The sequence below is a fragment of the Centropristis striata genome, chromosome 15, assembly GCF_030273125.1.
Source record: "Centropristis striata isolate RG_2023a ecotype Rhode Island chromosome 15, C.striata_1.0, whole genome shotgun sequence".
In the NCBI taxonomy this organism is placed as follows: Eukaryota; Metazoa; Chordata; class Actinopteri; order Perciformes; family Serranidae; genus Centropristis; species Centropristis striata.
Window position 1 is genome coordinate 2,584,405 of NC_081531.1, and position 27,270 is coordinate 2,611,674.

General features: G+C 39.3%; 1 protein-coding gene across 1 annotated transcript; it reads left to right on the forward strand.

Annotated features, from left to right (window-relative positions):
- Positions 1-1,053: 1,053 nt before the first annotated feature.
- On the forward strand, positions 1,054-27,133 carry LOC131987187 (dachshund homolog 2-like). Its single transcript, XM_059352375.1, has 13 exons — positions 1,054-1,872; positions 10,226-10,335; positions 17,647-17,772; positions 17,859-17,917; positions 18,042-18,045; positions 18,087-18,241; positions 18,502-18,646; positions 18,760-18,813; positions 19,470-19,627; positions 20,983-21,130; positions 24,187-24,294; positions 24,839-24,892; positions 25,464-27,133. The coding sequence occupies exons 1-13, from the start codon at positions 1,361-1,363 to the stop codon at positions 25,499-25,501; spliced, it is 1,671 nt and encodes a 556-aa protein (XP_059208358.1). The 5' UTR covers positions 1,054-1,360; the 3' UTR covers positions 25,502-27,133.
- Positions 27,134-27,270: the final 137 nt, after the last annotated feature.

Genomic DNA, 27,270 nt, shown 5'->3' on the forward strand with positions numbered 1-27,270 from the left:
GATCAGGACCATGACCATGACCTCGATCAGGATCATGATCAGGATCAGGATCAGGATCAGGATCAGGACCATGATCGGGACCAGTATGTGTGACAGTGGACCAGGACCAGATCTGATAGATTGAGAGTTCAGCTGTTTCAGATCAGTAAAATAAAACGATGTTTCTGTTCTGTGACATTTAATCTGCTCCGCTCTGTAAAGGTTAATTTGATGCTTTTAATTTGATGGTGCGCCTTTAATTTGAAACTCAGCTGAGTTATGAGGTGGAGTTCCTCTCTTCTCTTCTCTTCCACCTGAGATTAAAAAAAGATTAATTCATGACGTGAATAAAGATCGCTGCAGTCAGATAAAACACAGTTAAATTAACAAACAATAAACAAACGGAACAAAAAAGAAATGTATTCATAAATAAACACATAGAAAACAAACTAATAAAATATTAAGAATATTATTTTAAAAATCACAAAAATAAACAGAAGATATAGTTAAACAGAATCAAATGTCAAAAGCTACCATAATAAATAAATGAAACATTTTTTTTATTAGGGTTAGGTAAAGAGCTCATTAAGAAGAACACAGTAAACATTAACAGGTTAATAATAATATTAACAAACTAATAAAATATTAAGAATATTATTTTAAAAATCATAACAATAAATAGAAGATATAGTTAAATTGAATCACATGTCAAAAGCTGACACAATAAATGAATAAATAAATAAATAAAAAATGTATTAGTTATTAGTTATATTTTCAAAAATACTTCTTTAAGAGCTCATTAAGAAGAATTCAGTAAATATTAACAGATTAATAATAATTTGAACAAACTAATAAAACATTAAGAATATTATTTAAAAAATTATAAAGATAAATAGAAGATATAGCTATATAGAATCACATGTTTAAAGCTACCACAAATAAAAAAAATAAAATAAAATAAAATTAAATTAAATTAAAAAATTAAAAAAAAAAAAAAAAATTAGAAAAATACATAAATAAATGAGTTTATTAGTTATATATTTTCTAAAATATTTATTAAAAAGCTCATTAAGAAGAATTCAGTATATATTAGATTATTTTCATTTTATATTCAGCTGTCAATCACTCACCTGTCATAAGCCCCGCCCCTGTCCTTCTCAGCCAATGGGAGGCCTGTCCGTGTGCGGTCCCTGCCTGTGATTGGCTGACCTCTGATTGGATGTGAGCGGGACAGGGAGCACGCGGAGGAGAGAGAGAGAGGAGTCAGTCTGAGTGGCGGGAACGGAGAGGAGCAGACCGCGGGAAAACTCTCTGATGAAGAGAGAGAAATAAACTCCTCTTTCTCTCCTCCTCCTCCTCCTCCTTTGTTTTGTGCTCCATCATGGCGGGGTCTCTGTCCCGGACCTCCAGCCCGCCCACCGAGCCGCTCTTCCACTCCGACCCGCCCTACAGCGCTCCTAACCCGGCCGCCGGCTCTCCGCGCCTCCCGGCCGCCCGCCTGTCCGGAGCGTTCCTGAGCGGCAGAGTTCCAGTCAGTGTGAACGGGACGAGCGGCAGCCCCGCGCCTCAGCCGCCGCCGCCGCCTCCACCGCCGCCGCACACGGACTGTAGGATGGTGGAAGTTCACGGCGTGAAGGTGGCGTCGTTCTCGGTGAACGGCGTGGAGCTGATCTGCCTCCCGCAGGTGTTCGAGCTGTTCCTGAAGCACCTGGTGGGCGGGCTGCACACCGTCTACACCAAGCTGAAGCGGCTGGACATCAGCCCGGTGGTCTGCACCGTGGAGCAGGTGCGCGTCCTGCGGGGGCTCGGAGCCATCCAGCCCGGAGTCAACCGCTGCAAGCTCATCACCAGGGCCGACTTCGAGACGCTGTACCGGGACTGCACCAACGCCAGGTGGGCCGGGACTACCGGAGCATGCTCCGTCAGGGGGGGGAGGTTAAAACCTGCTGGAGCCTGGTTCACAGCAGCTTTATTTCATTATAGGAAAGTCCGTAAAACACAATAAATCAAATATCCTGGTACATTTCAAACACACACAGCAGCATAAATATTAATATAAACAATTATATAACAATAAATTATGATTTTTACTATAATAAAATTAACATAGAAATAATTAACAATAATCTAACAATATAAACAGATTTAAACACAGAAAAATAATAATTGAATTCGACTATAATATAATAACAATAGTAAATAAATGAATAATTTCTGCAGATTTAAAGCGATTTAATGTGACTTTAGATATATATTATAACACAAATCAGACTTCCACCATACTATTTATTTATATATAATGTGGGTTCAAAACTTCACACACAGCAGGATAAATATTAATATAAACAATTATATAACAATAAATTATGATTTTTACTATAATAAAATTAACATAGAAATAATTTCTAACAATATAAACAGATTTAAACACAGAAAAATAATAATTTAATTCGACTATAATATATTCAATTCAATTCAACTTTATTTGTAGAGCGCATTTCATGCACAAGGCAGACTCAATGTGCTTCACAATATATACATAATTACAGTTGAAAAACAAAACAAAACAAAAACAACAGAAAACAAGCAAATACAAACAATTAGAAAAAAGAAAAAAAAAAAAAATCAATTACAAATTAATTGAAGAGTGCAGGTAGACAAGCTATGCCATATTCACCACATACACACTTACTTACTCACACATGTGCACCCACTCCCACAATATAATACTATTTATTTATATATAATGTGGGTTCACATTATATATACTTCACACAAAGCAGGATAAATATTAATATAAACAATTATATAACAATAAATTATGATTTTTACTATCATAAAATTAACATAGAAATAATTTCTAACAATATAAACAGATTTAAACACAGAAAAATAATAATTTAATTCGACTATAATATAATAACAATAGTAAATGAATGAATAATTTCTGCGGAATTAAAGTGATTTAATGTGACTTTAGTAATGTATTATAACACAAATCAGACTTCACTAAGGTTTTTAATTTTCACCATACTATTTATTTATGGGGGTTCAAAATTTCACACACAGCAGGATAAATATTAATATAAACAATTATATAACAATAAATTATGATATTTACTATAATAAAAGTAACATAAAAATAATTTCTAATAATATAAACAGATTTAAATACACAAAAAAGAATAATTTAATTCGACTTCAGTGATAATACATCAGATTAAATATAGACAATTTTCTAATAAACATTATAATATTAATAATACTATAATATAATAACAATAGTAAATAAATAAATAATTTCTGCAGAATTAAAGTGATTTAAAGTGACTTTAGTAATATATTATAACACATATCAGACTTCAGTCAGGTTTTTTATTTTCATGATACTATTTATTTATAAATAAGAATAATAAATAATAAAACTGTGTAATCAGCCCATAAATATAAATAAAGTGTTTTTAATTCAGTGGATTTGTGTTGATAAACTTCAGACTTCAGAACGATTTGGATGATTTATTGATCGGGAGAAAATTTTACTACTAATACGACTTTTTAAAAAATTAATTTATTCATGTTTCAGCTGCAGAAACACTGAAAGGCAAGAAAACATGCAAATAATGCAAAAATACATAATAGAGGTGATATTAAAACAAACAAATATATTTTAGACTATAAGAGAAATAAATATTTATGTCTCTCAGTGAAACTTCTGCAGCCGTAATGTGTCTAATATATATTTATATATATAAAATATATATGAATATATAATATATATCCTGTAGAAATGTTTAGTTATTGGTATGAATAATAAGTACAGCATAATATAATAAAATAGTGTTATTTACAGTATATGTGCAGGATGTTTGATCATAAAAATATCATTAAATGATCATCGCATCAATTTTTATCATAATTATTAATTATTTTCATCTTCACGGATTTGTTTACGATTCATCTTCATCATTTTTTCAATGAATTATTTGCTCTTAAAAAAGTCATTAATCTTAATTCAGTTAACTGTGAAATAAAACAGGAACTCTGAAAAGTCTTTTATTAAAAAAATGATTAAAATAGTTGCTGATTTTATTTCAGTGGACTTGTGGCTGCAGCTCTCACAATGATTATTATATAAATTATTATTATTATAAATAATAATAAAGATAGCATTAAAACATGAGCAGATATAAAATTAAAGCCTGTAAACTCAACATCATATTTTATTTTCTAATAACTGAAACAACAATAAACTCGTGTGATCGTTGATTTAAATCCTCATCAGGTCTGACGGATCATTTTGTCTCTTTTATGTCATAATTAATTAATTTAATGACTTTAATATCTTTGACACAGTGTGATTGTTTGTCTGGACGGCAGATGATTAAACATTAAATTATGTTCTTTAATTTAATCCTTTAATAGTCCAATCAGTAGACAAACAAAAATATAAAAAAATATATCATTTATTATTTTTCTGTCAGATTTATCTTTTGTTTGTTCAGAAACAAAACAAAATAAAATCAGAAAACAGATGTTTTTTGTCCGAAACAGTCAATTAAAAAAAAAAATAGCTCGAATGTCGATAGCTCTATAACATAATAACATGTTTTATAATGTGAAATATGATATAAAAATATGATTTATATTGTGGTGGGACTCGAGGTTGTTACAGACTTCACAATAGAAATATGATCAAAATATTATTATTATTAATAATAATAATAATAATAATAATAATAATAATTAAAAAATGCCTCTTCTTCCTCTTTGATGTGATCAGTGGAAATGTGTGTGTGTGTGTGTGTGTGTGTGTGTGTGTGTGTGTGTGTGTGTGTGTGTGTGTGCCATATGGACAAACATGTTGCCAGCAGCGAAGCCTGAGGCGCACACACACACACACACACACAGTTTCAGCTGCGTCTCTTTTATAAACTCACCTGTGAGGCTCCGCCCCCTGACAGAACTCACCTTCTTTTTTTTTAGCGTTCATCAGATTTTAGCTCGTTTCGCCATAAAAACGCCGTCCACTCTCTGCTGATTGGCTCGTTTCTCAAACCTGCAGATTTTAAGGAAAAAACAGACGTTACTTTAGTTCATGTTTCATTAAGTTTTAACCCTCCGGAGTCCACAGAAGAGCCGCCACACGACTTCTTCATGACGTCCCGCTGTCAAACCTGCAGCAGCTGTTTCTGCCGTCAGCCAGTTTGTGTTTGATGATGATAGAACAAGTAAAACCGGAGATAAGGTCAAATATAATTAGTATAAAATATAGAACATTTCATCTCTTAGATGTTAGATTTGGAACCAACATTTACAATTCTTCACTGAGCAGGATTGTGTTCTGAAAGTGAAAAACATCATTTTCAAAATCAATCAAAATGAAAAATAATGATAAGGTCATATGGGTGAAAAAAATGATGGAGTGCGAGAAGGAAAGTATTCAAAAAGGGACAAAACAGCCTGAAACTCCAAAGGGTTAATGGAACGAGTCGTGGCGGTTCCTCAGCTTGAAGGAGGTCCTTCAGGTTTGGTTGGCTGCAGATGCACCGTCACCAAAACAACAACCTGTGGGAGGAGTTTGGGGAGGCGACGGAGAAGTCTTCCAGCTTGAAGTTCTGACAAACCGTTGGACTATTCAGGATTCGTTCAGCCGGACTAAAGACCTGGACCGGAGATGGAAACAGTGGAAAGAGAACACTTTGAGGAACTCCTGAATCTGACCAAAAAACGTCGAAAGACTCAGGAAGACTGATCCAGAATCCTGGCAGAATGGCAGACTGGGGTCGTGGTTCACATCTTATTAAAAGGGGACCAGAGAGCATCGCACTGTTCAGCCTCCCCAGGAAAGTTTACTCCAGGGTGTCAACCCTTAAATTCAGGAGGAACAAGGTAGATTTGGTCCAGACTAGAACAGTGGACCTGCTCTTTAGAATCATGGGAGTTTGTCCATCTAGTCTCCATGTGTTTGTGGACTCGGAGAGAGCTAAGTCCCTATGGAGTCCTGAAGGGTACTGGGTTGGCCCCGGGTCTCCTGAAGCAGCAGACGGTACCGGTTGGCTGCAGCTGCACCGTCACCAAAACAAAAACCAGACTGTGGGAGGAGTTCGGGGAGGCGACGGAGAATTCTTTCAGCTGGTATCAAGGAAGTTCTGACAAACTGTTGGACGATTCAGGATTCATTCAGCCGGACTAAAGACCTGTACAGGAGATGTTACCGAATGATGGAAAGAACACTATGAGGAACTCCTGAATCTGACCAAAAAACGTCTAAAGACTCAGGAAGACTGGTCCAGAATCCTGGCAGAGGTCTCTGAGGTTGTCGACCACAGACCGGGGTCGTGGTTCACATCTGGATAGAAGGGGACCAGAGGACTGTTCAGCCTCCCCAGGAAAGTTTACTCCAGGGTGTCGACCCTTAAATCCAGGAGGAACAAGGTGGATTCAGTCCAGACTAGAGCATTGTCATGAAGTAGAACAGGATCATGGGAGTTTGTCCATCTGGTCTCCATGTGTTTGTGGACTGGGAGATAGTTAAGTCCCTATGGAGTCCTGTAGGGGGGTACCGGTTGGCTGAAACTTCATCGTCAACAAAACAAAAACCAGAGTGTGGGAGGAGTTTGAGGAGGCAACAGAGAAGTCTTCCAGCTTGAAATTCTGACAAACTGCTGGTCGATTCAGGATTCGTTCAGCTGGACCAAAGACCTGGACTGGAGATGTTGCAGAACGGTGGAAAGAACACTTTGAGGAACTCCTGAATCCATCTGAAGACTCATGATGACTGATCCAGAATCCTGGCAGAGGTCTCTGAGGTTGTTGACCACAGACCAGGGTCGGTTCACATCTTGGTAAAAGGGGACCAGAGGGCATTAAACTGTTCAGCCTCCCCAGCGAAGTTTACTCCAGTGTGTCGACCCTTAAATTCAGGAGGAACAAGGTAGATTTGGTCCAGACTAGAACAGTGGACCAGCTCTTTAGAATCATGGGAGTTTGTCCATCTGGTCTACATGTGTTTGTGGACTCGGAGAGAGCTAAGTCCCTATGGAGTCCTGTAGGGGGGTACCGGGGTACGAGACATCCATACCCAAAGTTGGAGCTGTGTCCCGAATCAGTCATGTTGAGTGCTGGTCTCCTTCAGGACTGTCTCTGGTCCCTGATCCTGATTGTGGTTTTCATGGACAGGATCTGAAGGAGCAGCAGGGGGGACGAGGGGGTTCGGAGTTCAACTCTTTGCAGATGATGTGGTTCTGTTGGCTTCTTCAGACCTTCAGGACTCTCTGGAGCGGTCTGTATGAGAGTTCATGGTTCTCTGCTGGGACACGGTGGACTGCCCCCTCTGGGTCGGAATCAGGTACTGCACCAGGTGTTCCAGTATCTCAGGTGTTCAGCGGTGAAGGGAGACCGGACAAGAGATGTACCGGTCCGTCTCCGGTCAGACCCTGATCTCTGGTCCTGAGCTTTGTGACTGAAAGAACGAGATGAAATGAGTTTCCTCTGTAGGGGGTCTGGGCTCCTCCTGGACCCCTCATGTTAGAGGCCCCCAGGTCCTCCCAGAACCCTCTGCAGAGATTACAGATCTCATCTGGTCTGGGGACACCTCGGGGTCCAGGAGGAGCTGGTTCTCTGCTCTGCTGCCCCCGCGACCCGACCCGACCCGACCCGAGCCGGATAAATCGTGGTTTAATAATAAATCTGTGTATCATATAAATATATAAAAATATTTATTTATTTCGTGTCTGAGGGTCTGATGAGTGAAATCATCTCCACCTGATCCGTCACATGACCTGCAGGTGTGACACACACACACACACACACACACACACACACACACACACACACACACTCCGTTTATGTCACTTGAAATTAACGTTTGTGTCGCCTGCAGGTGTGTTTGTCTGTGTGTGTGTGTGTGTTAAAGTGTGTGTGTGTATATGTGTTTGTGTGCATCTGTGTGTGTGTTGCTGCTGAATGTGGATCAAAATGTGTTTTTTTTCCTCTGATGATCAAATTATGTAAATGAGCCGAGACTAATTATGGGATTAACGAAGAGTGAGTGAGTGTGTGAGTGAGTGTGTGTGTGTGTGTGTGTGTGTGTGTGTGTGTGTGTGTGTCTGTGTGTGTGTGACAGTGAAATCAGCTTTAATGTGAACAGGCTGTTTGTGTTAATCGTTTTTAATCTCCTGATTCTTATTAAACTGACACTTAACGTGTGTATGTGTGTGTGTGTGTGTGTGTGTGTGTGAGTGTGTGTGTGTGTGTGTGTGTGTGTGTGATCTACACATCGTGCTGCTTAATGAACAGGTGTAGGAATAGAAATATAGAACAGTAAACATCTTTTTAACACCAAAATAAAACTAATAATGTGTAATTTTAATAACAAGTGTTTCAGCTCCGTCACTATAATTTCAGAGCATCTTTAATATTTTCTGTGTGAAGCTGAAATATAACGAGGCAGTGCGACCACATAACGTCTGCAGAAGAACGCGTCCATTATTGGAGGAGATGAGATATCCTTTATTAGTCCGACAGCGGGGACATTTTCAGTGTTTTAGCAGCAAAGTGGAGAGCAAAAGTAGAAAGAAGCATCAAAAAATAACTATAAACAGTAAACAAGCAACATACACCAGAAGAAATATAAAAGTATTATCAATTTAAACAAAAGTAAATATAAAAAAGTATGAACAATATATCAATAAAAACAGACTCAACAGCTAAAGCATCACCCAGTTTGTCAACAACTGATTCATTTATGTTGTTAATTAACACGTCTGTGATTATCATGATGAATTCAAACTTATGGATCTGATTTATGTGAAGACGGGTAACTAATTATAATTATAATAATTACATATATATAAAATAAAGAAACTTTAAAGTGTTAAATTTGAGAATGTGTTTTAGAATTTTTTTTTGATAAATATTGGGGCTTTTATTGTGAAAGGTAAGACAGAATGGAGTGGGAGAAAATCATAGAAACAAAAAATGACACTTTTTGATGCGTAATATTTGAGTTCTGTGTGAAAATACTAACAGCAGAAACAGCTGAAGACTGAACCATCACACACACACACACACACACGTACACACACACACACACACACACACACACACACACAGCTACGCAGTAAATCAGATGTTGAGGAGGGTGACCGTATTGTCTATACAATTTATAGGTGTGTGTGTGTGTGTGTGTGTGTGTGTGTGACCTTGTCTTAGACAGGTCAGGAACACACACACACACACAGCCTGACAGTAGAGAAGAGCATCATTAGTTGTGATTGACAGCCATCTGTGTGTGTGTGTGTGTGTGTGTGTGTGTGTGTGTGTGTAGATGTGAGATCACTGAAAATAAACGGTGAATCAACACAGCCGTCTCCACTCTGTGCTACACATACTGCACCTGAACGCACCGTCCTGTGTGCTGCGGTGCATTCAGGTGCTCTTCCGACGGTTCTGAGAGTAAAAAAATCCTAAAACTTCAAAATCTGATTTCATGTTTTTTTGGTTCTAAATGTTGATTCAGAGAGTCAAAGTGGAAAACCATAATGAACGGGTCGTATCTGTGAGGCTGATAGCAGCATGGCAGGTAAAGATTTTTTAAGTTTCTAGAGAGAAGAGGGAGTCAGAAAGAGATAAACAGACCAGAACTCCAAAGGGTTGAAACGGCAGCATGAGTGTCTCAGAGTTTACGAGGTGATGTGGTGTGTCGTCTTTAAGTTTATCTACATACATCATTAGATACATTATATTATATCTGATTATATTATATGTATATTATTAAGATCCAACACATTGTTCTTCAGATTTCTTGTTACTGAGTTCATTTAGCTGGTTCCACTGGTTGAACTGTGTGTGTGTGTGTGTGTGTGTGTGTGTGTGTGTGTGTGTGTGTGTGTGTGCTACATAAAAGACATTTTGTCCCAATTTAATTAAGTGTGGGAACCCCCCAAAACACACACAGTAATAAATTCCTCAGTAATGTGTGTGTGTGTGTGTGTGTGTGTGTGTGTGGGCGGGTTGTCTCGGACCTGTCAATCACAAACACTGACCTGTGTTTACCCCCAAGACGGACACAGTGTGTGTGTGTGTGTGTGTGTGTGTCTTTGCGTATGTGTCTGTCTGTGTGACTTTGTGTGTGTGTTTCTGTATGTGTGTGTGTGTGTGTGTGTGTGTGTGTGTGTGTGTGTGTGTGTGTGTGTGGTCAGCTAATAAAAGGTTCACTAAAGGAGCGTCCTGTTTTGTTTTTCAGCTCTCGACCGGGTCGACCTCCGAAGAGGACTCTGGGCGTGGCCACCATGGCGGACGGCTCCAGGCTCCTCCCACACAGTCTGATAAGCCCCGCCCTGCTGTCACAGACAGGTGAGTCACACACACACACACACACACACCTCTCTGAATAAAAACCACAGAAGAAGAAAGGAACATCAACAGCCAGATTATATTATTAATGATTCTTCTTTAGACCAAAATCTGATATTTTATCTTCTGAAGATTTTTAATGTGAATCTTACCCTGAATTCAGCCTGTCAGGCAGTTACACATCAACGTGTTTTAATTCTACACAGCTCAGAGTGTGTGTGTGTGTGTGTGTGTGTGTGTGTGTGTGTGTGTGTGTGTGAGATTACAGCTATAATTAGCTGCTTAATTAGCAGATGTCAAAATGATTGACAGATTGGAGTCTCACCCGAAGCTCCAGCGTGTGTGTATATGTGTGTGTGTGTGTGTGTGTGTGTGTACATGTGTGTGCGTGTGTGTGTGTGTGTGTGTGTGTGTGTGTGTGTGTGTGTGTTGCTCACGGCGACAAGTGTCAAACTTTTCATCTCGTGATGGAAAAAGCAGAAGAAGAAAATCAGCTTAAGAAGATTTTATAAACAAAGATGACATCACAGCCAGGCCTGGCTCTGATTGGTCGGCTACCTGTGAGTCATCCGTCTCTCTTCTGAGCGATGTCATGATTAATTAGTCTTTGTGTTTCCGTCAGTCCAATATTCTGTCTTTTAGCTGTGGTTGACACATTTAATTAATAAAATTAATAATAAAGATTTTAAGTACAACTTCCAATTATTGACTGTAGGCTGCATGAATTATATGAACTAAATACTAAATAAAACATTTCTACAGTTTTAAGTTTTAGTTTTTCTTTTGACAACCAAATTGAGCCGATATTTGGATCGTCTTCTGGTATTTGTGTGAAGAAAATTAGATGCAGTGCCCTCCTTCAGTTAAAAAACAAGATGCAGTGCCCTCCTTCAGTTAAGAAAACTGAGATGCAGTGCCCTCCTTCAGTTAAAAAACAAGATGCAGTGCCCTCCTTCAGTGAAGAAAACGAGATGCAGTGCCCTCCTTCAGTGAAGAAAGTGAGATGCAGTGCCCTCCTTCAGTTAAAAAACGAGATGCAGTGCCCTCCTTCAGTGAAGAAAACGAGATGCAGTGCCCTCCTTCAGTTAAAAAACGAGATGCAGTGCCCTCCTTCAGTTAAAAAACAAGATGCAGTGCCCTCCTTCAGTTAAAAAAACTGAGATGCAGTGCCCTCCTTCAGTTAAAAAACAAGATGCAGTGCCCTCCTTCAGTGAAGAAAGTGAGATGCAGTGCCCTCCTTCAGTGAAGAAAACGAGATGCAGTGCCCTCCTTCAGTGAAGAAAGCGAGATGCAGTGCCCTCCTTCAGTTAAAAAACGAGATGCAGTGCCCTCCTTCAGTTAAGAAAAACGAGATGCAGTGCCCTCCTTCAGTTAAGAAAAGACGAGATACAGTGCCCTCCTTCAGTGAAGAAAACGAGGTACAGTGTTCTCCTTTAGTGAAGAAAACGAGGTGCAGTGCCCTCCTTCAGTTAAAAAACGAGATGCAGTGCCCTCCTTCAGTGAAGAAAACGAGATGCAGTGCCCTCCTTCAGTGAAGAAAACGAGATGCAGTGCCCTCCTTCAGTGAAGAAAACAAGATGCAGTGCCCTCCTTCAGTGAAGAAAACGAGATGCAGTGCCCTCCTTCAGTTAAAAAACCAGATGCAGTGCCCTCCTTCAGTTAAGAAAAACGAGATGCAGTGCCCTCCTTCAGTTAAGAAAAGACGAGATACAGTGCCCTCCTTCAGTGAAGAAAACGAGGTACAGTGTTCTCCTTTAGTGAAGAAAACGAGGTGCAGTGCCCTCCTTCAGTTAAGAAAAGACGAGATGCAGTGCCCTCCTTCAGTTAAGAAAATGAGATGCAGTGCCCTCCTTCAGTTAAGAAAAGACGAGATGCAGTGCCCTCCTTCAGTTAAGAAAAGACGAGATGCAGTGCCCTCCTTCAGTTAAGAAAACGAGATGCAGTGCCCTCCTTCAGTGAAGAAAACGAGTTACAGTGTCCTCCTTTAGTGAAGAAAACAAGGTGCAGTGCCCTCCTTCAGTTAAGAAAAAACGAGATGCAGTGCCCTCCTTCAGTTAAGAAAAGACGAGATACAGTGCCCTCCTTCAGTGAAGAAAACGAGGTACAGTGTTCTCCTTTAGTGAAGAAAACGAGGTGCAGTGCCCTCCTTCAGTTAAGAAAAGACGAGATGCAGTGCCCTCCTTCAGTTAAGAAAAGACGAGATGCAGTGCCCTCCTTCAGTTAAGAAAACGAGATGCAGTACCCTCCTTCAGTTAAGAAAACGAGGTGCAGTGCCCTCCTTCAGTTAAGAAAACGAGATGCAGTGCCCTCCTTCAGTTAAGAAAACGAGGTGCAGTGCCCTCCTTCAGTGAAGAAAACGAGGTACAGTGCCCTCCTTCAGTTAAGAAAACGAGATGCAGTGCCCTCCTTCAGTGAAGAAAACGAGTTACAGTGTCCTCCTTTAGTGAAGAAAACAAGGTGCAGTGCCCTCCTTCAGTTAAGAAAAGACGAGATGCAGTGCCCTCCTTCAGTTAAGAAAAGACGAGATGCAGTGCCCTCCTTCAGTTAAGAAAAGACGAGATGCAGTGCCCTCCTTCAGTTAAGAAAACGAGATGCAGTGCCCTCCTTCAGTGAAGAAAACGAGTTACAGTGTCCTCCTTTAGTGAAGAAAACAAGGTGCAGTGCCCTCCTTCAGTTAAGAAAAACGAGATGCAGTGCCCTCCTTCAGTTAAGAAAAGACGAGATACAGTGCCCTCCTTCAGTTAAGAAAACGAGGTGCAGTGCCCTCCTTCAGTGAAGAAAACGAGGTACAGTGTTCTCCTTTAGTGAAGAAAACGAGGTGCAGTGCCCTCCTTCAGTTAAGAAAAGACGAGATGCAGTGCCCTCCTTCAGTTAAGAAAATGAGATGCAGTGCCCTCCTTCAGTTAAGAAAAGACGCGATGCAGTGCCCTCCTTCAGTTAAGAAAAGACGAGATGCAGTGCCCTCCTTCAGTTAAGAAAACGAGATGCAGTGCCCTCCTTCAGTGAAGAAAACGAGTTACAGTGTCCTCCTTTAGTGAAGAAAACAAGGTGCAGTGCCCCCCTTCAGTTAAGAAAAAACGAGATGCAGTGCCCTCCTTCAGTTAAGAAAAGACGAGATGCAGTGCCCTCCTTCAGTTAAGAAAATGAGATGCAGTGCCCTCCTTCAGTTAAGAAAAAACGAGATGCAGTGCCCTCCTTCAGTTAAGAAAATGAGATGCAGTGCCCTCCTTCAGTTAAGAAAACGAGATGCAGTGCCCTCCTTCAGTTAAGAAAACGAGATGCAGTACCCTCCTTCAGTTAAGAAAACGAGGTGCAGTGCCCTCCTTCAGTTAAGAAAACGAGATGCAGTGCCCTCCTTCAGTTAAGAAAACGAGGTGCAGTGCCCTCCTTCAGTGAAGAAAACGAGGTACAGTGCCCTCCTTCAGTTAAGAAAACGAGATGCAGTGCCCTCCTTCAGTTAAGAAAACGAGATGCATGTTTTCAAAAGTCCTGTAAGACAATAAACCAGGCGTTCTCCTCTAACAGAAAGCATTTTTGGCTAAACTGTAGCTCCTATCATTGATCCGACGTCCTGAACGTCTGCATATGTGTTTTGTGAAGAAATATGAAGACATTTTTTTTTTACAGTGTTTAGAAGAAACTGGTAGCTCTGCTTTCCTCCAGAAATGTTCCCTCCTTTTTCCCATGGAGGTCTATGAGGCTGTGGGTGGTGTTGGTGGATCATGTGTGGTCCTACGCCCAAACTAGAACTCTGACAGCTTTACCACACCAATGTGAGGGAGAAGACACATTTTTCTCTCCCTCTCCACTTCAGTGATGATGTCATGCACTCGAGCCTCTCCATAGGGTTTCATTGGGTGGATTTTTTGGCAAGTTTTTGCCGAATAATTTGAAAAACATTTGCCAAAACCCTTAGAAAAGTCAGAGGACACTTGTCATGGCTGAGCCGGTCGATTTGATACCTTTTTAGTGTTTGTGAGACCAAAACTCTGGGAGGAGTAGTCGACTGAAAAACAACACGGAAGAAACAAAAGAATAAGAAGAAGTAGAAGAATAAGCGCTTTCAAACACACTCAACTATAAAAGATATGTTGTCCTTGTCGACAGTATTTGTATATATATTTAAATGTGTAATTTTGAGTTCAAACAGATTGTGACAGTTCAAATAAAAACTTATAACTGAATAATAAGTGAAGTTCGAAGGATGTTTGAGCTTATATTAAAGGCGACGAATAAACGCTGTGATGTAAAAACATTCTTCATGTTTCTGTTGAGCTCAAAGTTTAATCCAGCAGAGACGCTCCGCTGCTCAGAGAGGACACATACCAACCCCCTGACCTCCATCACCTCCTGACAGCCTGACAGCTTAATGAAAACACTCACACACACACACACACACACACACACAGTTTTTATTAAAAAATACTCAAACTGCCACATTTCTTGACCGAGGTCAGAGACAGAGAGATCAAACGAACAAGAAAATGATTAACTCTGCACACACACACACACACACACACACACACACACACACACAGAGTTAATTAAAATGTTGTAAAGGTGACATATTAAACTACAAAGTGAAGATAAAGTGGACAGAGTCACAAAGCGTCCTTCTTCTGCACATTTTAAATGTTTGCACAAAAACAAACCTGAGCGAAAACGCTGATAATTGAAATAAATATTTTTATAATATTATAGAGTTTTTCCTCCTGTCCGAAGCCGAAGGAATTTTCTTTGTTTCTGTATTTTAAAAAAATAAAACAGTTTTTATTCTCCAACAGGGAGCAGCTCAGTGAGAAAACAAGATGAATTTATCAAACTGACATGTTTATTACTGTGTGTGTGTGTGTGTGTGTGTGTTATAACGTCACTCAGTGATGCGTTTCCTGTTTGCACATGCTGTTTCTGTAATGGACTCTCTGGTATGAGAAATTATTCTGATACATAAAATATATTTATTTATATTTAATCAGTGAAGAAGAACTGGAGCGTGATGTCATTCTGTAGTTTCTTTGTTCCAGGTGTAGTCCAGTGGAACGGATCACGAGACACTTTTCTGCTGCAGGTTTTTCATCACAAGACGCCATATTTTATCTTTCAAACATTTAATTAATACTTAATTACTTTGAAGAACAGAAGCTCAGATAAAGTTTAATCTGAGATAAAATACAGTACAGATAATGTATTATTGTTTTTTTCTGTGATAAGAAAAAAAATAATCCACAGGAACCTGGTTGGTTTGTTTTAAAGCGAAAACAAAGATGCAAATCAAATCAAATGGAAATTGATTTTCATCAAATAACAATAGCTTCTACTTTTATTCAGCTAAATGTGTCTGTTGACTGAGAGAAATTAACTGTATTATATATTATTCAGGGTTTTTCTTGTTTTCTTCTACATTAGGAGAAATGCCATAAAATAAGGTAAAATTGTTAAAACTACTTTTACGTTTAAAGTTTTACTGTAAGAAAACAGAAAGTTGGCTTCATTTGAAAACAAAAAGGATTATAGATTTTATTTTATTAATTCTTTTTTTTCAACATAGAATTCATTGTAATTTAACATTAAAGATCTTTAAGAAAATTAACATTACTGTAAAAAAATATATATCTTTACCGTCCCATTATAATAATTTACAGATTTCAAATTCCATTTTATGGTTAATTTAAAGAAAGAAAAAAAAAAGTAGTTTCCCTTTTTTTATGGAATTTTCACTTAATGTAAAAAAAACCAAGAAGAACAAAAAAAAACTGTAAAAAAAAAAACAAAAAAACGTGAAATTCTCTATATATTATATTAGATGTTTACTGTATTTTATCCATATTTTAAAATAAATTATCTGTTTTATTAACTTACTTAACTTACTTGATTTAGAGTGATGCAACTTTTCCTTTTTTTTTTTTTTACTGCAATCATTCAGCAGACAAATGCCTGATGATGCTGAAAAAATTCAGATTCAGTCTATAAATATATCACCAATATTATATAACTATATTGAATATCTGTATTTATCTGTAGTACTAACAGAAATACTTCATTTATTACTTCCAGCCGTTTCTCTCGTCTCGGTTCTTCCTCTGAACATTTGACGTTTAATCTCTCTAATTAAATATCTTCTCGTATAAAGAACAAAGTGGTTTCTTCCGTTGTGATGGAGCCATGCTAACAGTTTCCCTCCGCTCCCAGTCTTTATGCTAAGCTAAGCTAACTGTCTCCTGACATTAAATGTTCCAGTTTCAGAAAGTTAAAAAAAATCTCCTGCAGCGAAACACGAAGAACAAAAAGAGAAAAACTTTGTTTTCGTTCACGAGGAGTGAAAGGAGCCGCGGGGCGGGGGGGTCGCTGCCCGCTCGTTACTCCCTCGTTAGTCCCTCGTTAGCGCTAATTGAACTAATTAGAGGAGGCGATTAATTGGGCCGAGTGGCTGCAGGGAGAGAGAGGTGGTCGAGAGACAGAGAGTCACTGGAGACGCTCAGGCTGCCAGCGTTATTAATTATTGATCAATCAGATAGAAAACATGACCAACATTTACCTTCATCTTCATCCTCACTCTCATCTTCCTCATCCTCTCCTCTAAAGACAAAAACATTTCATGGAACAGACAGAGGCAGAATTAATAATTAAGTGGAAATTTCTAAATATCAGATTCCTTCAGACAAGTCTCCTAGTCTCTGAGTCTGTCTCCTAGTCCCTGAGTCTGTCTCCTAGTCTCTGAGTCTGTCTCCTAGTCCCTGTGTCTGTCTCCTAGTCCCTGAGTCTGTCTCCTAGTCTCTGAGTCTGTCTCCTAGTCCCTGAGTCTGTCTCCTAGTCTCTGAGTCTGTCTCCTAGTCCCTGAGTCTGTCTCCTAGTCTCTGAGTCTGTCTCCTAGTCCCTGAGTCTGTCTCCTAGTCCCTGTGTCTGTCTCCTAGTCTCTGAGTCTGTCTCCTAGTCCCTGAGTCTGTCTCCTAGTCTCTGAGTCTGTCTCCTAGTCCCTGAGTCTGTCTCCTAGTCCCTGAGTCTGTCTCCTTGTCCCTGAGTCTGTCTCCTAGTCTCTGACTCTAGTTTTGTCTCCTTGTCCCTGAGTCTGTTTCCTAGTCCCTGAGTCTGTCTCCTAGTCTCTGACTCTAGTTTTGTCTCCTAGTCCCTGACTGAGGCAGCTGTAGACCAACTTCACTTGTGATCTGGGAGCTAAAATCACTGTTTTTGTCAATGGAGACTTGTTGGGGAGCAGAAAATATTATAAATACCTCAAACAGCCGCTCCAGTGTCAGACGTCTCACCTGTCAGGTGTCTCTGACTCGTCCCTGATGTGTCGTCTCGTCTCTGCAGGTCTGACGGCGGCGGCGATGGCCGAGGCGCTGAAGCTGCAGAAGATGAGGATGATGATGGGTTTCCATAGCAACAGCGAACAGCAGCGACTTCACAACGGAGGGGAGTCGGAGAACGACGACACAGGTAGCGTGTGACATCACCGTGACATCATCATGACATCATCATCTGTCTCTGAACCTCACAGCTCCCCTGTGTCTCCTCTCCTGCAGCGGGCAGTGAAGGATCATGGGAGAAGGAGCAGCACCTCCTGACTCCGCCCCCCTCCTCTGTAGCTCCGCCCCCTGGCTCGGCGTCGCTGCACCTCAACACGCTGCAGCAGCACGGCGCCCTGCTGGCCAACCGTGAGTCACCGCTCTCCTCTGATTGGATACATCTTTTTATTGTTAGCTTAGCATCGTAGCATCACAGCAGATGTCTTTCTGACTCCGCCTCCTTAGGTCTGTCAGACTTTCCTTTTATGGTCATGCCACACCCCCTCCTCCCTGTGGGCCTGCCCCCCGCCAGCGTCGCCATGGCGATGAACCAGATGAGTCAGCTCAGCAGTTTGGCAAACATGGCCGCCGTGTCGCACATTGACACAGAAGAGAGAAAGGCAAGCTAACGCCGCTAGTGCTAATGCTAACACTGACAATGGATATGTCAATGACAATCATTGATATTAGTGGTGCATTAACAAGGGCTATGTGCTAATGCTAATGCTAACACTGCTAATTGTACCATTGCTTATTGTAACAATATAACAAATGTTTAACCGGTAAATAAAAAGAAAAAACATTGTCACTGCCAATAATAACTGTAGCTCTAATGCTAACAGTGCTAATGCTAACAGTGCTAACCCTCTGCTGTGTTCAGGAGTCTCCTCTGGGAAGCCCCTCCCCCTGCCCCTCCCCCAGTGACGATGAGCTCCGCCCCCGAGAACCAAACAGCCAATCACCTTCCAGAGCGTCTTCATCATCGTCATCATCACCTCCTCCTGCGGTGCACACACTAGAGCTGGGTCAGCACACACACACACACACACAGAAACTTTTACATGAATAAATACATAAGGAGTGTTGTTGTGGTAGTTTCCCTGTAATAATCAGACAGACTGTGTTGTGGCGTCCACAGATGGCGAGGTCGCAGAGCGAGAAAACAACTTTAAAAAGCTGCTGAAAGAAAAAGGTGAGAACATTATGGAGGACAAACTCCCTGAGTCATGGCTCCTCTTTATCCACTGATCTGATCTCTGATTGGAGGACAGAGCAGTGATGTCACAGCGAATAAATGTGGAGACGATAACAAAGAGTCAATAATGTTTAAAAAGGTCGCCTGGATCTCATCCTGCTGCTGCCAGACCGTAGAACAGTCGGATGAATGAACTTTTATTTGATCCTGAAGATCATCACATCTTTTACTGTCTTTTTCTTTTTCTTCTCAATCCGCTGTGTGAATCATCAGACACCTGGATCAGGTTTATATCAGGATACTCCAGATAGAAAATCCTGGATGTTTCACTGAAAAGCAGCCGGTCAGATTTATATTTCAGCGTTTTGTCTGACGAGAGGACCGAAGAACAAACAGGAGACCAACAACAGACACAATAAATAATAGAAACACTCACATACTGTGAGTGCAACACGCTTCATGCATACATGTCCTGAGCTGAGGGAATGTAGGGTCCTCACAAAGATAGACACACAGCAACACACACAGGCACAAAGAGCTCATAAATAATAAAAACAGGAAGCTGTTCTCCACCTTCGATAAAACCTCATTAAATATTCAGGAGGTTGTTTGTTTATAAAACCTTTGTGTTTTCACTTTGTTCCTACCTCCAGAAGTCAGCCTGTTGCCCCTCCCCCTCTCCAAACCGACCTATGAGAAGCTGCCGCTCACCTCTCAGTCGATGTCAATCAACCACGCTAGCCACGCCTTCGCTCCATTCCTATTGGCTGAAGGACTGTCGTCCATGGAGACACTGCTGACCAACATACAGGTGAGATCTACCTGAAACATAGAGGTCATGCACGGACAATAACGTACAGACGATAACGTACAGACGATAACGTACAGACGATAACGAACGGACGATAACGTACAGACGATAACGTACAGACGATAACGTACAGACGATAACGAACGGACGATAACGTACAGACGATAACGTACGGACGATAACGAACGGACGATAACGTACAGACGATAACGTGCAGACGATAACGTACAGACGATAACAAACGGACTATAACGTACAGACGATAACGAACGGACGATAACGTACAGACGATAACGTACAGACGATAACGTACAGACGATAACGAACGGACGATAACGTACAGACGATAACGTACAGACGATAACGTACAGACGATAACGAACGGACGATAACGTACAGACGATAACGAACGGACGATAACGTACAGACGATAACGTACAGATGATAACGTACAGATGATAACGTACAGACGATAACGAACGGACGATAACGTACAGACGATAACGTACAGACGATAACGTACAGAAGATAATGATAATGTACAGACGATAACGTACAGACGATAACGTACAGAAGATAATGATAATGTACAGACGATAACGTACAGACGATAACGTACAGACGATAACAAACGGACTATAACGTACAGACGATAACGAACGGACGATAACGTACAGACGATAACGTACAGACGATAACGTACAGACGATAACGTACAGACGATAACGAACGGACGATAACGTACAGACGATAACGTACAGAAGATAACGTACAGACGATAACGAACGGACGATAACGTACAGACGATAACGAACGGACGATAACGTACAGACGATAACGTACAGATGATAACGTACAGACGATAACATACAGAAGATAATGATAATGTACAGACGATAACGTACAGACGATAACATACAGAAGATAATGATAATGTACAGACTATAACGTACAGACGATAACGTACAGAAGATAATGATAATGTACAGACGATAACGTACAGACGATAACGTACAGACGATAAAGTACAGACGATAACGTACAGACGATAACGTACAGACGATAACGTACAGACGATAAAGTACAGACAATAACGTACAGACGATAACGTACAGACGATAAAGTACAAAAGATAACGTACAGACGATAATGTACAGACGACAAAGTACAGACGATAACGTGCAGACGATCCCACAGTATCATGGAGATGATATTGGACTCCAGGTGTTCAGGTGGACCTCCTGTCCTTCAGCGTGTCCCGTCAGGACGCCTGCAGTGACTCAGCCTGTCTGTCTGTCTGTCTGTCTGTCTTTCTCTCTGTCTGTCTCTCTGTCTGTCTGTCTGTCTGTCCTCAGGGTCTCCTGAAGGTGGCGGTGGAGAGCGCTCGCTCTCAGGACAAACACAACCAGCTGGAGAGGAAAGAGTTAAAACTGGAGCTGGAGAGAGAGAGAGACGCCCGGCAGACGCTCCAGAGACAGCTGAGCACCGAGCTGCAGACCAGAGGTGAGACAGGTCAGAGGTGAGACAGGTCAGAGGTGAGACAGGTCAGAGGTGAGACAGGTCGGAGGTGAGACAGGTCAGGGGTGAGACAGGTCAGAGGTGAGACAGGTCGGAGGTGAGACAGGTCACAGACCAGAGGTGAGACAGGTCACAGACCAGAGGTGAGACAGGTCACAGACCAGAGGTGAGACAGGTCAGAGGTGAGACAGGTCATTGAGGTGAACAGGTGAAATGGTCTGTGGTTGTGATATTATTATGATCTGTAGTTGATATTATTATGGTCTGTAGTTGTGATATTATTATGGTCTGTAGTTGATATTATGGTCTGTAGTTGTGATATTATTATGGTCTGTGGTTGTGATATTATTATGGTCTGTAGTTGATATTATTATGGTCTGTAGTTGTGATATTATTATGGTCTGTAGTTGATATTATTATGGTCTGTAGTTGTGATATTATTATGGTCTGTAGTTATGATATTACTATGGTCTGTAGTTGTGATATTATTATGGTCTGTAGTTGATATTATTATGGTCTGTAGTTGTGATATTATTATGGTCTGTAGTTGATATTATTATGGTCTGTAGTTGTGATATTATTATGGTCTGTAGTTGATATTATTATGGTCTGTAGTTGATATTATTATGGTCTGTAGTTGTGATATTATTATGGTCTGTAGTTGATATTATTATGGTCTGTAGTTGTGATATTATTATGGTCTGTAGTTGATATTATTATGGTCTGTAGTTGTGATATTATTATGGTCTGTAGTTGTGATATTATTATGGTCTGTAGTTAATATTATTATGGTCTGTAGTTGTGATATTATTATGGTCTGTGGTTGTGATATTATTATGGTCTGTAGTTGATCTTATTATGGTCTGTAGTTGTGATATTATTATGGTCTGTAGTTGATATTATTATGGTCTGTAGTTGATATTATTATGGTCTGTAGTTGTGATATTATTATGGTCTGTAGTTGATATTATTATGGTCTGTAGTTGTGATATTATTATGGTCTGTGGTTGTGATATTATTATGGTCTGTAGTTGATATTATTATGGTCTGTAGTTGTGATATTATTATGGTCTGTAGTTGATATTATTATGGTCTGTAGTTGTGATATTATTATGGTCTGTAGTTGATATTATTATGGTCTGTAGTTGATATTATTATGGTCTGTAGTTGTGATATTATTATGGTCTGTAGTTGTGATATTATTATGGTCTGTGGTTGTGATAATATTATGGTCTGTAGTTGTGATATTATTATGGTCTGTAGTTGATATTATGGTCTGTAGTTGTGATATTATTATGGTCTGTGGTTGTGATATTATTATGGTCTGTAGTTGATATTATTATGGTCTGTAGTTGTGATATTATTATGGTCTGTAGTTGATATTATTATGGTCTGTAGTTGTGATATTATTATGGTCTGTAGTTATGATATTACTATGGTCTGTAGTTGTGATATTATTATGGTCTGTAGTTGATATTATTATGGTCTGTAGTTGTGATATTATTATGGTCTGTAGTTGATATTATTATGGTCTGTAGTTGTGATATTATTATGGTCTGTAGTTGATATTATTATGGTCTGTAGTTGATATTATTATGGTCTGTAGTTGTGATATTATTATGGTCTGTAGTTGATATTATTATGGTCTGTAGTTGTGATATTATTATGGTCTGTAGTTGATATTATTATGGTCTGTAGTTGTGATATTATTATGGTCTGTAGTTGTGATATTATTATGGTCTGTAGTTAATATTATTATGGTCTGTAGTTGTGATATTATTATGGTCTGTGGTTGTGATATTATTATGGTCTGTAGTTGATCTTATTATGGTCTGTAGTTGTGATATTATTATGGTCTGTAGTTGTGATATTATTATGGTCTGTGGTTGTGATATTATTATGGTCTGTAGTTGATATTATGGTCTGTAGTTGTGATATTATTATGGTCTGTGGTTGTGATATTATTATGGTCTGTAGTTGTGATATTATTATGGTCTGTGGTTGTGATATTATTATGGTCTGTGGTTGTGATATTATTATGGTCTGTAGTTGTGATATTATTATGGTCTGTAGTTGATATTATTATGGTCTGTAGTTGTGATATTATTATGGTCTGTAGTTGTGATATTATTATGGTCTGTAGTTGTGATATTATTATGGTCTGTAGTTAATATTATTATGGTCTGTAGTTGTGATATTATTATGGTCTGTGGTTGTGATATTATTATGGTCTGTAGTTGATCTTATTATGGTCTGTAGTTGTGATATTATTATGGTCTGTAGTTGTGATATTATTATGGTCTGTGGTTGTGATATTATTATGGTCTGTAGTTGATATTATGGTCTGTAGTTGTGATATTATTATGGTCTGTGGTTGTGATATTATTATGGTCTGTAGTTGTGATATTATTATGGTCTGTGGTTGTGATATTATTATGGTCTGTGGTTGTGATATTATTATGGTCTGTAGTTGATATTATTATGGTCTGTAGTTGTGATATTATTATGGTCTGTAGTTGTGATATTATTATGGTCTGTAGTTGATCTTATTATGGTCTGTAGTTGTGATATTATTATGGTCTGTAGTTGTGATATTATTATGGTCTGTAGTTGATATTATTATGGTCTGTAGTTGTGATATTATTATGGTCTGTAGTTGTGATATTATTATGGTCTGTGGTTGTGATATTATTATGGTCTGTAGTTGATATTATTATGGTCTGTAGTTGTGATATTATTATGGTCTGTAGTTGTGATATTATTATGGTCTGTGGTTGTGATATTATTATGGTCTGTAGTTGATATTATTATGGTCTGTAGTTGTGATATTATTATGGTCTGTAGTTGTGATATTATTATGGTCTGTGGTTGTGATATTATTATGGTCTGTAGTTGTGATATTATTATGGTCTGTGGTTGTGATATTATTATGGTCTGTGGTTGTGATATTATTATGGTCTGTAGTTGATATTATTATGGTCTGTGGTTGTGATATTATTATGGTCTGTGGTTGTGATATTATTATGGTCTGTGGTTGTCAGTGGCGATCCAGAGGAGGCTGAAGAAGGAGAAGAAGGCGAAGAGGAAGCTGCAGGAGGCGTTAGACTTCGAGTCGAGGAGGAGAGAGCAGGTGGAGCGGGCGCTCATAGGTAAACTACCTCTTCTTCTACTCCTTTAATGTCTGTGCTCCTCTTCTTCTACTTCTTTAATGTCTGTGCTCCTCTTCTTCTACTTTAATGTCTGTAGTCCTCTTCTTCTACTCCTTTAATGTCTGTACTCCTCTTCTTCTACTCCTTTAATGTCTGTGCTCCTCTTCTTCTACTTCTTTAATGTCTGTACTGCTCTTCTTCTACTCCTTTAATGTCTGTGCTCCTCTTCTTCTACTCCTTTAATGTCTGTGCTCCTCTTCTTCTACTTCTTTAATGTCTGTAGTCCTCTTCTTCTACTCCTTTAATGTCTGTGCTCCTCTTCTTCTACTCCTTTAATGTCTGTACTCCTCTTCTTCTACTCCTTTAATTTCTGTACTCCTCTTCTAGTCCATTCATGTCTGTACTCCTCTTCTTCTACTCCTTTAATGTCTGTACTCTTCTTCTACTCCATTAATGTCTGTACTCCTCTTCTTCTACTCCATTAATGTCTGTACTCCTCTTCTTCTACTAGAAAACTTAAACTAACAGTGTGTTTGTGTTGCAGTGATTCCAGAGAGCGAACTGGAGAACAAACAGCAGGAAAACTCAGCAGCTCAAGGTAAATACAACAACAACAACAACAACAACAAATACTTATTTACCTTCTGTGTTTCGTTTTATATATTATTTATAAATAATAAACTAAGAGGATATTTTCTGACTGAATGAATGGATCAAATAATAAAATAATAACAAGATGAAAACAAAAGTCTCTGTCACTTTAAATAATGTGTTCAGTCTGTGTGTGTGTGTGTGTGTGTGTGTGTGTGTGTGTGTGTGTGTGGACTGTGAAATTGATTCAAGAAAAACAATCACAGACCACACAGCAGAACACACACACACACACACACACACAAACTGTTTACACAACAGGAATCACTGTGTGTGTGTGTGTGTGTGTGTGTGTGTGTGTGTGTGTGACATGATAATAAGATTCATTCATCAAAGCAGTGGTCTGTGTGTGTGTGTGTGTGTGTGTGTGTGTGTGTGTGTGTGTGTGTGCGTTCGTATCTTCCAGCTACAGTCAGAGGCTTTTATTCTGAAAAGCTAAATAAACGTCTTAAGTATGATTAAACTGAAACATTTGGACTTTTTCTGATTCAAAATGTAAACTTTTTGTTTTTCTGCAGAAAATAAACTGTTCAACAAACAACCGCTGATGTTCTGACCTGATGAAGACGAGGAGGACGAGGAGGCGGAGCTCCTAAAAAACGACGTTTCCACGACAACAAAACAAAACAAAAGAACTGAATCAGTCACCTCTTTCTGCTTCCTGTTCTTAATTATTTTTATTTTTAATATTAACAAGAAAGGGGGCGGAGTTTAAATATCAACTGTGATGTCATCAGAGGAGGACTCCTGTTAGCCCCGCCCCCTGCTGCACCTGAACCTGTAGGGGGCGGAGTCACACCTGTTTAATGTTTCTTTACTGCTGTAAAACTTTGTTTCATGTTTAGTAGTTTGAAGTGATGTCATAGTACTGGTAGTACCTGCAGGAGTACTACTACTGTTTATTTGTCAGGATTCTTGATGAAACGAGTAACAGAACGACGAGTTCTGACTCTTAACGAGTTCTGACTTAACGACTTCTGAACCATAACGAGTTCTGACTCTAAACGTGTTCTGACTAAACAAGTTTCGACTCTTCACGAGTTCTGACTCTTAACGAGTTATTATCCTTTGAGTTCTGACTATTAAGTTCTGACCCTAAACGAGTTCTGACTGTAAACGAGTTCTGACTCTTAACGAGTTCTGACTGTTAACGAGTTCTGACCCTTAACGAGTTCTGACTGTAAACAAGTTCTGACTCTTAACGAGTTCTGACTCTTAACGAGTTCTGACCCTAAACGAGTTCTGACTCTTAACGAGTTCTGACTCTTAACGAGTTCTGACCCTTAAAGAGTTCTGACTCTTAACGAGTTCTGACCCTTAACGAGTTCTGACTCTTAACGAGTTCTGACCCTTAAAGAGTTCTGACTCTTAACGAGTTCTGACTCTAAACGAGTTTTGACTCTTAACGAGTTCTGACGCTAAACGAGTTCTGACTCTTAACGAGTTCTGACTCTTAACGAGTTCTAACCCTTAACGAGTTCTGACTCTAAACGAGTTTTGACTCTTAACGAGTTCTGACGCTAAACGAGTTCTGACTCTTAACGAGTTCTGACTCTTAACGAGTTATTATCCTTTGAGTTCTGACTATTAAGTTCTGACCCTAAACGAGTTCTGACTCTTAACGAGTTCTGACTCTTAACGAGTTCTAACCCTTAACGAGTTCTGACTCTAAACGAGTTCTGACCCTTTATGAGTTCTGACCCTTAACGAGTTCTGACTCTTAACGAGTTCTGACTCTTAACGAGTCATGTCCTGTTGTTGTTGTTGCTGATGTTTAAAACTTTAAATTCCCAAATTCAACAGTGACATCACAGAGTGGGCGTGGTCAGATGTTTCATAACGAGGCTCAATAAACTGTACAGTGTTTAATTATTATTCGTTTTTAAATGTAAATACGGGGGGTTCTCCTGTTTGTATCAGGGTTCTAAAGAGAACCTGAACTTTGTGATTTTAAAAAATCAGAACGACTGCAGATCAGATTATTGATTTTCTAAACTTTGATGCTTTAACTTCAAACAAAAACTTTAAGGTTTAAACGATGAAACTTCTGCTGCAACGAGATTTATAAAAGGTTTTAAACTTTGAAATAAAGTCATGTGACCTGTTTTTTTCTTTCATTAATCTGTTTAAATAATTATAACTTTATCTGTATCATGTTTTTGTTTGTTGGTTTTCAGAAAATAAAACCTGAAACAGTAAAAAGAAGAAAACTTTTGTTGTTTATTGTTATAATTTATGTTTGCGGTCGTCATTTTCGTCACACTGAGGAAAAATAAACAATTTGCAGTGTCTTTTAATACATCTGACCTGTCAATCAAAGGTAGC

Excerpts from the sequence above, each read along its gene's own strand:
- LOC131987187 (XM_059352375.1), top strand. The coding sequence starts at position 1,361 with ATGGCGGGGTCTCTGTCCCGGACCTCCAGCCCGCCCACCGAGCCGCTC. Across the intron at positions 18,814-19,469 it reads AAAGCTGCTGAAAGAAAAAG|AAGTCAGCCTGTTGCCCCTC; the intron begins GTGAGAACATTA and ends TCCTACCTCCAG. Across the intron at positions 24,295-24,838 it reads GGTGGAGCGGGCGCTCATAG|TGATTCCAGAGAGCGAACTG; the intron begins GTAAACTACCTC and ends TTTGTGTTGCAG.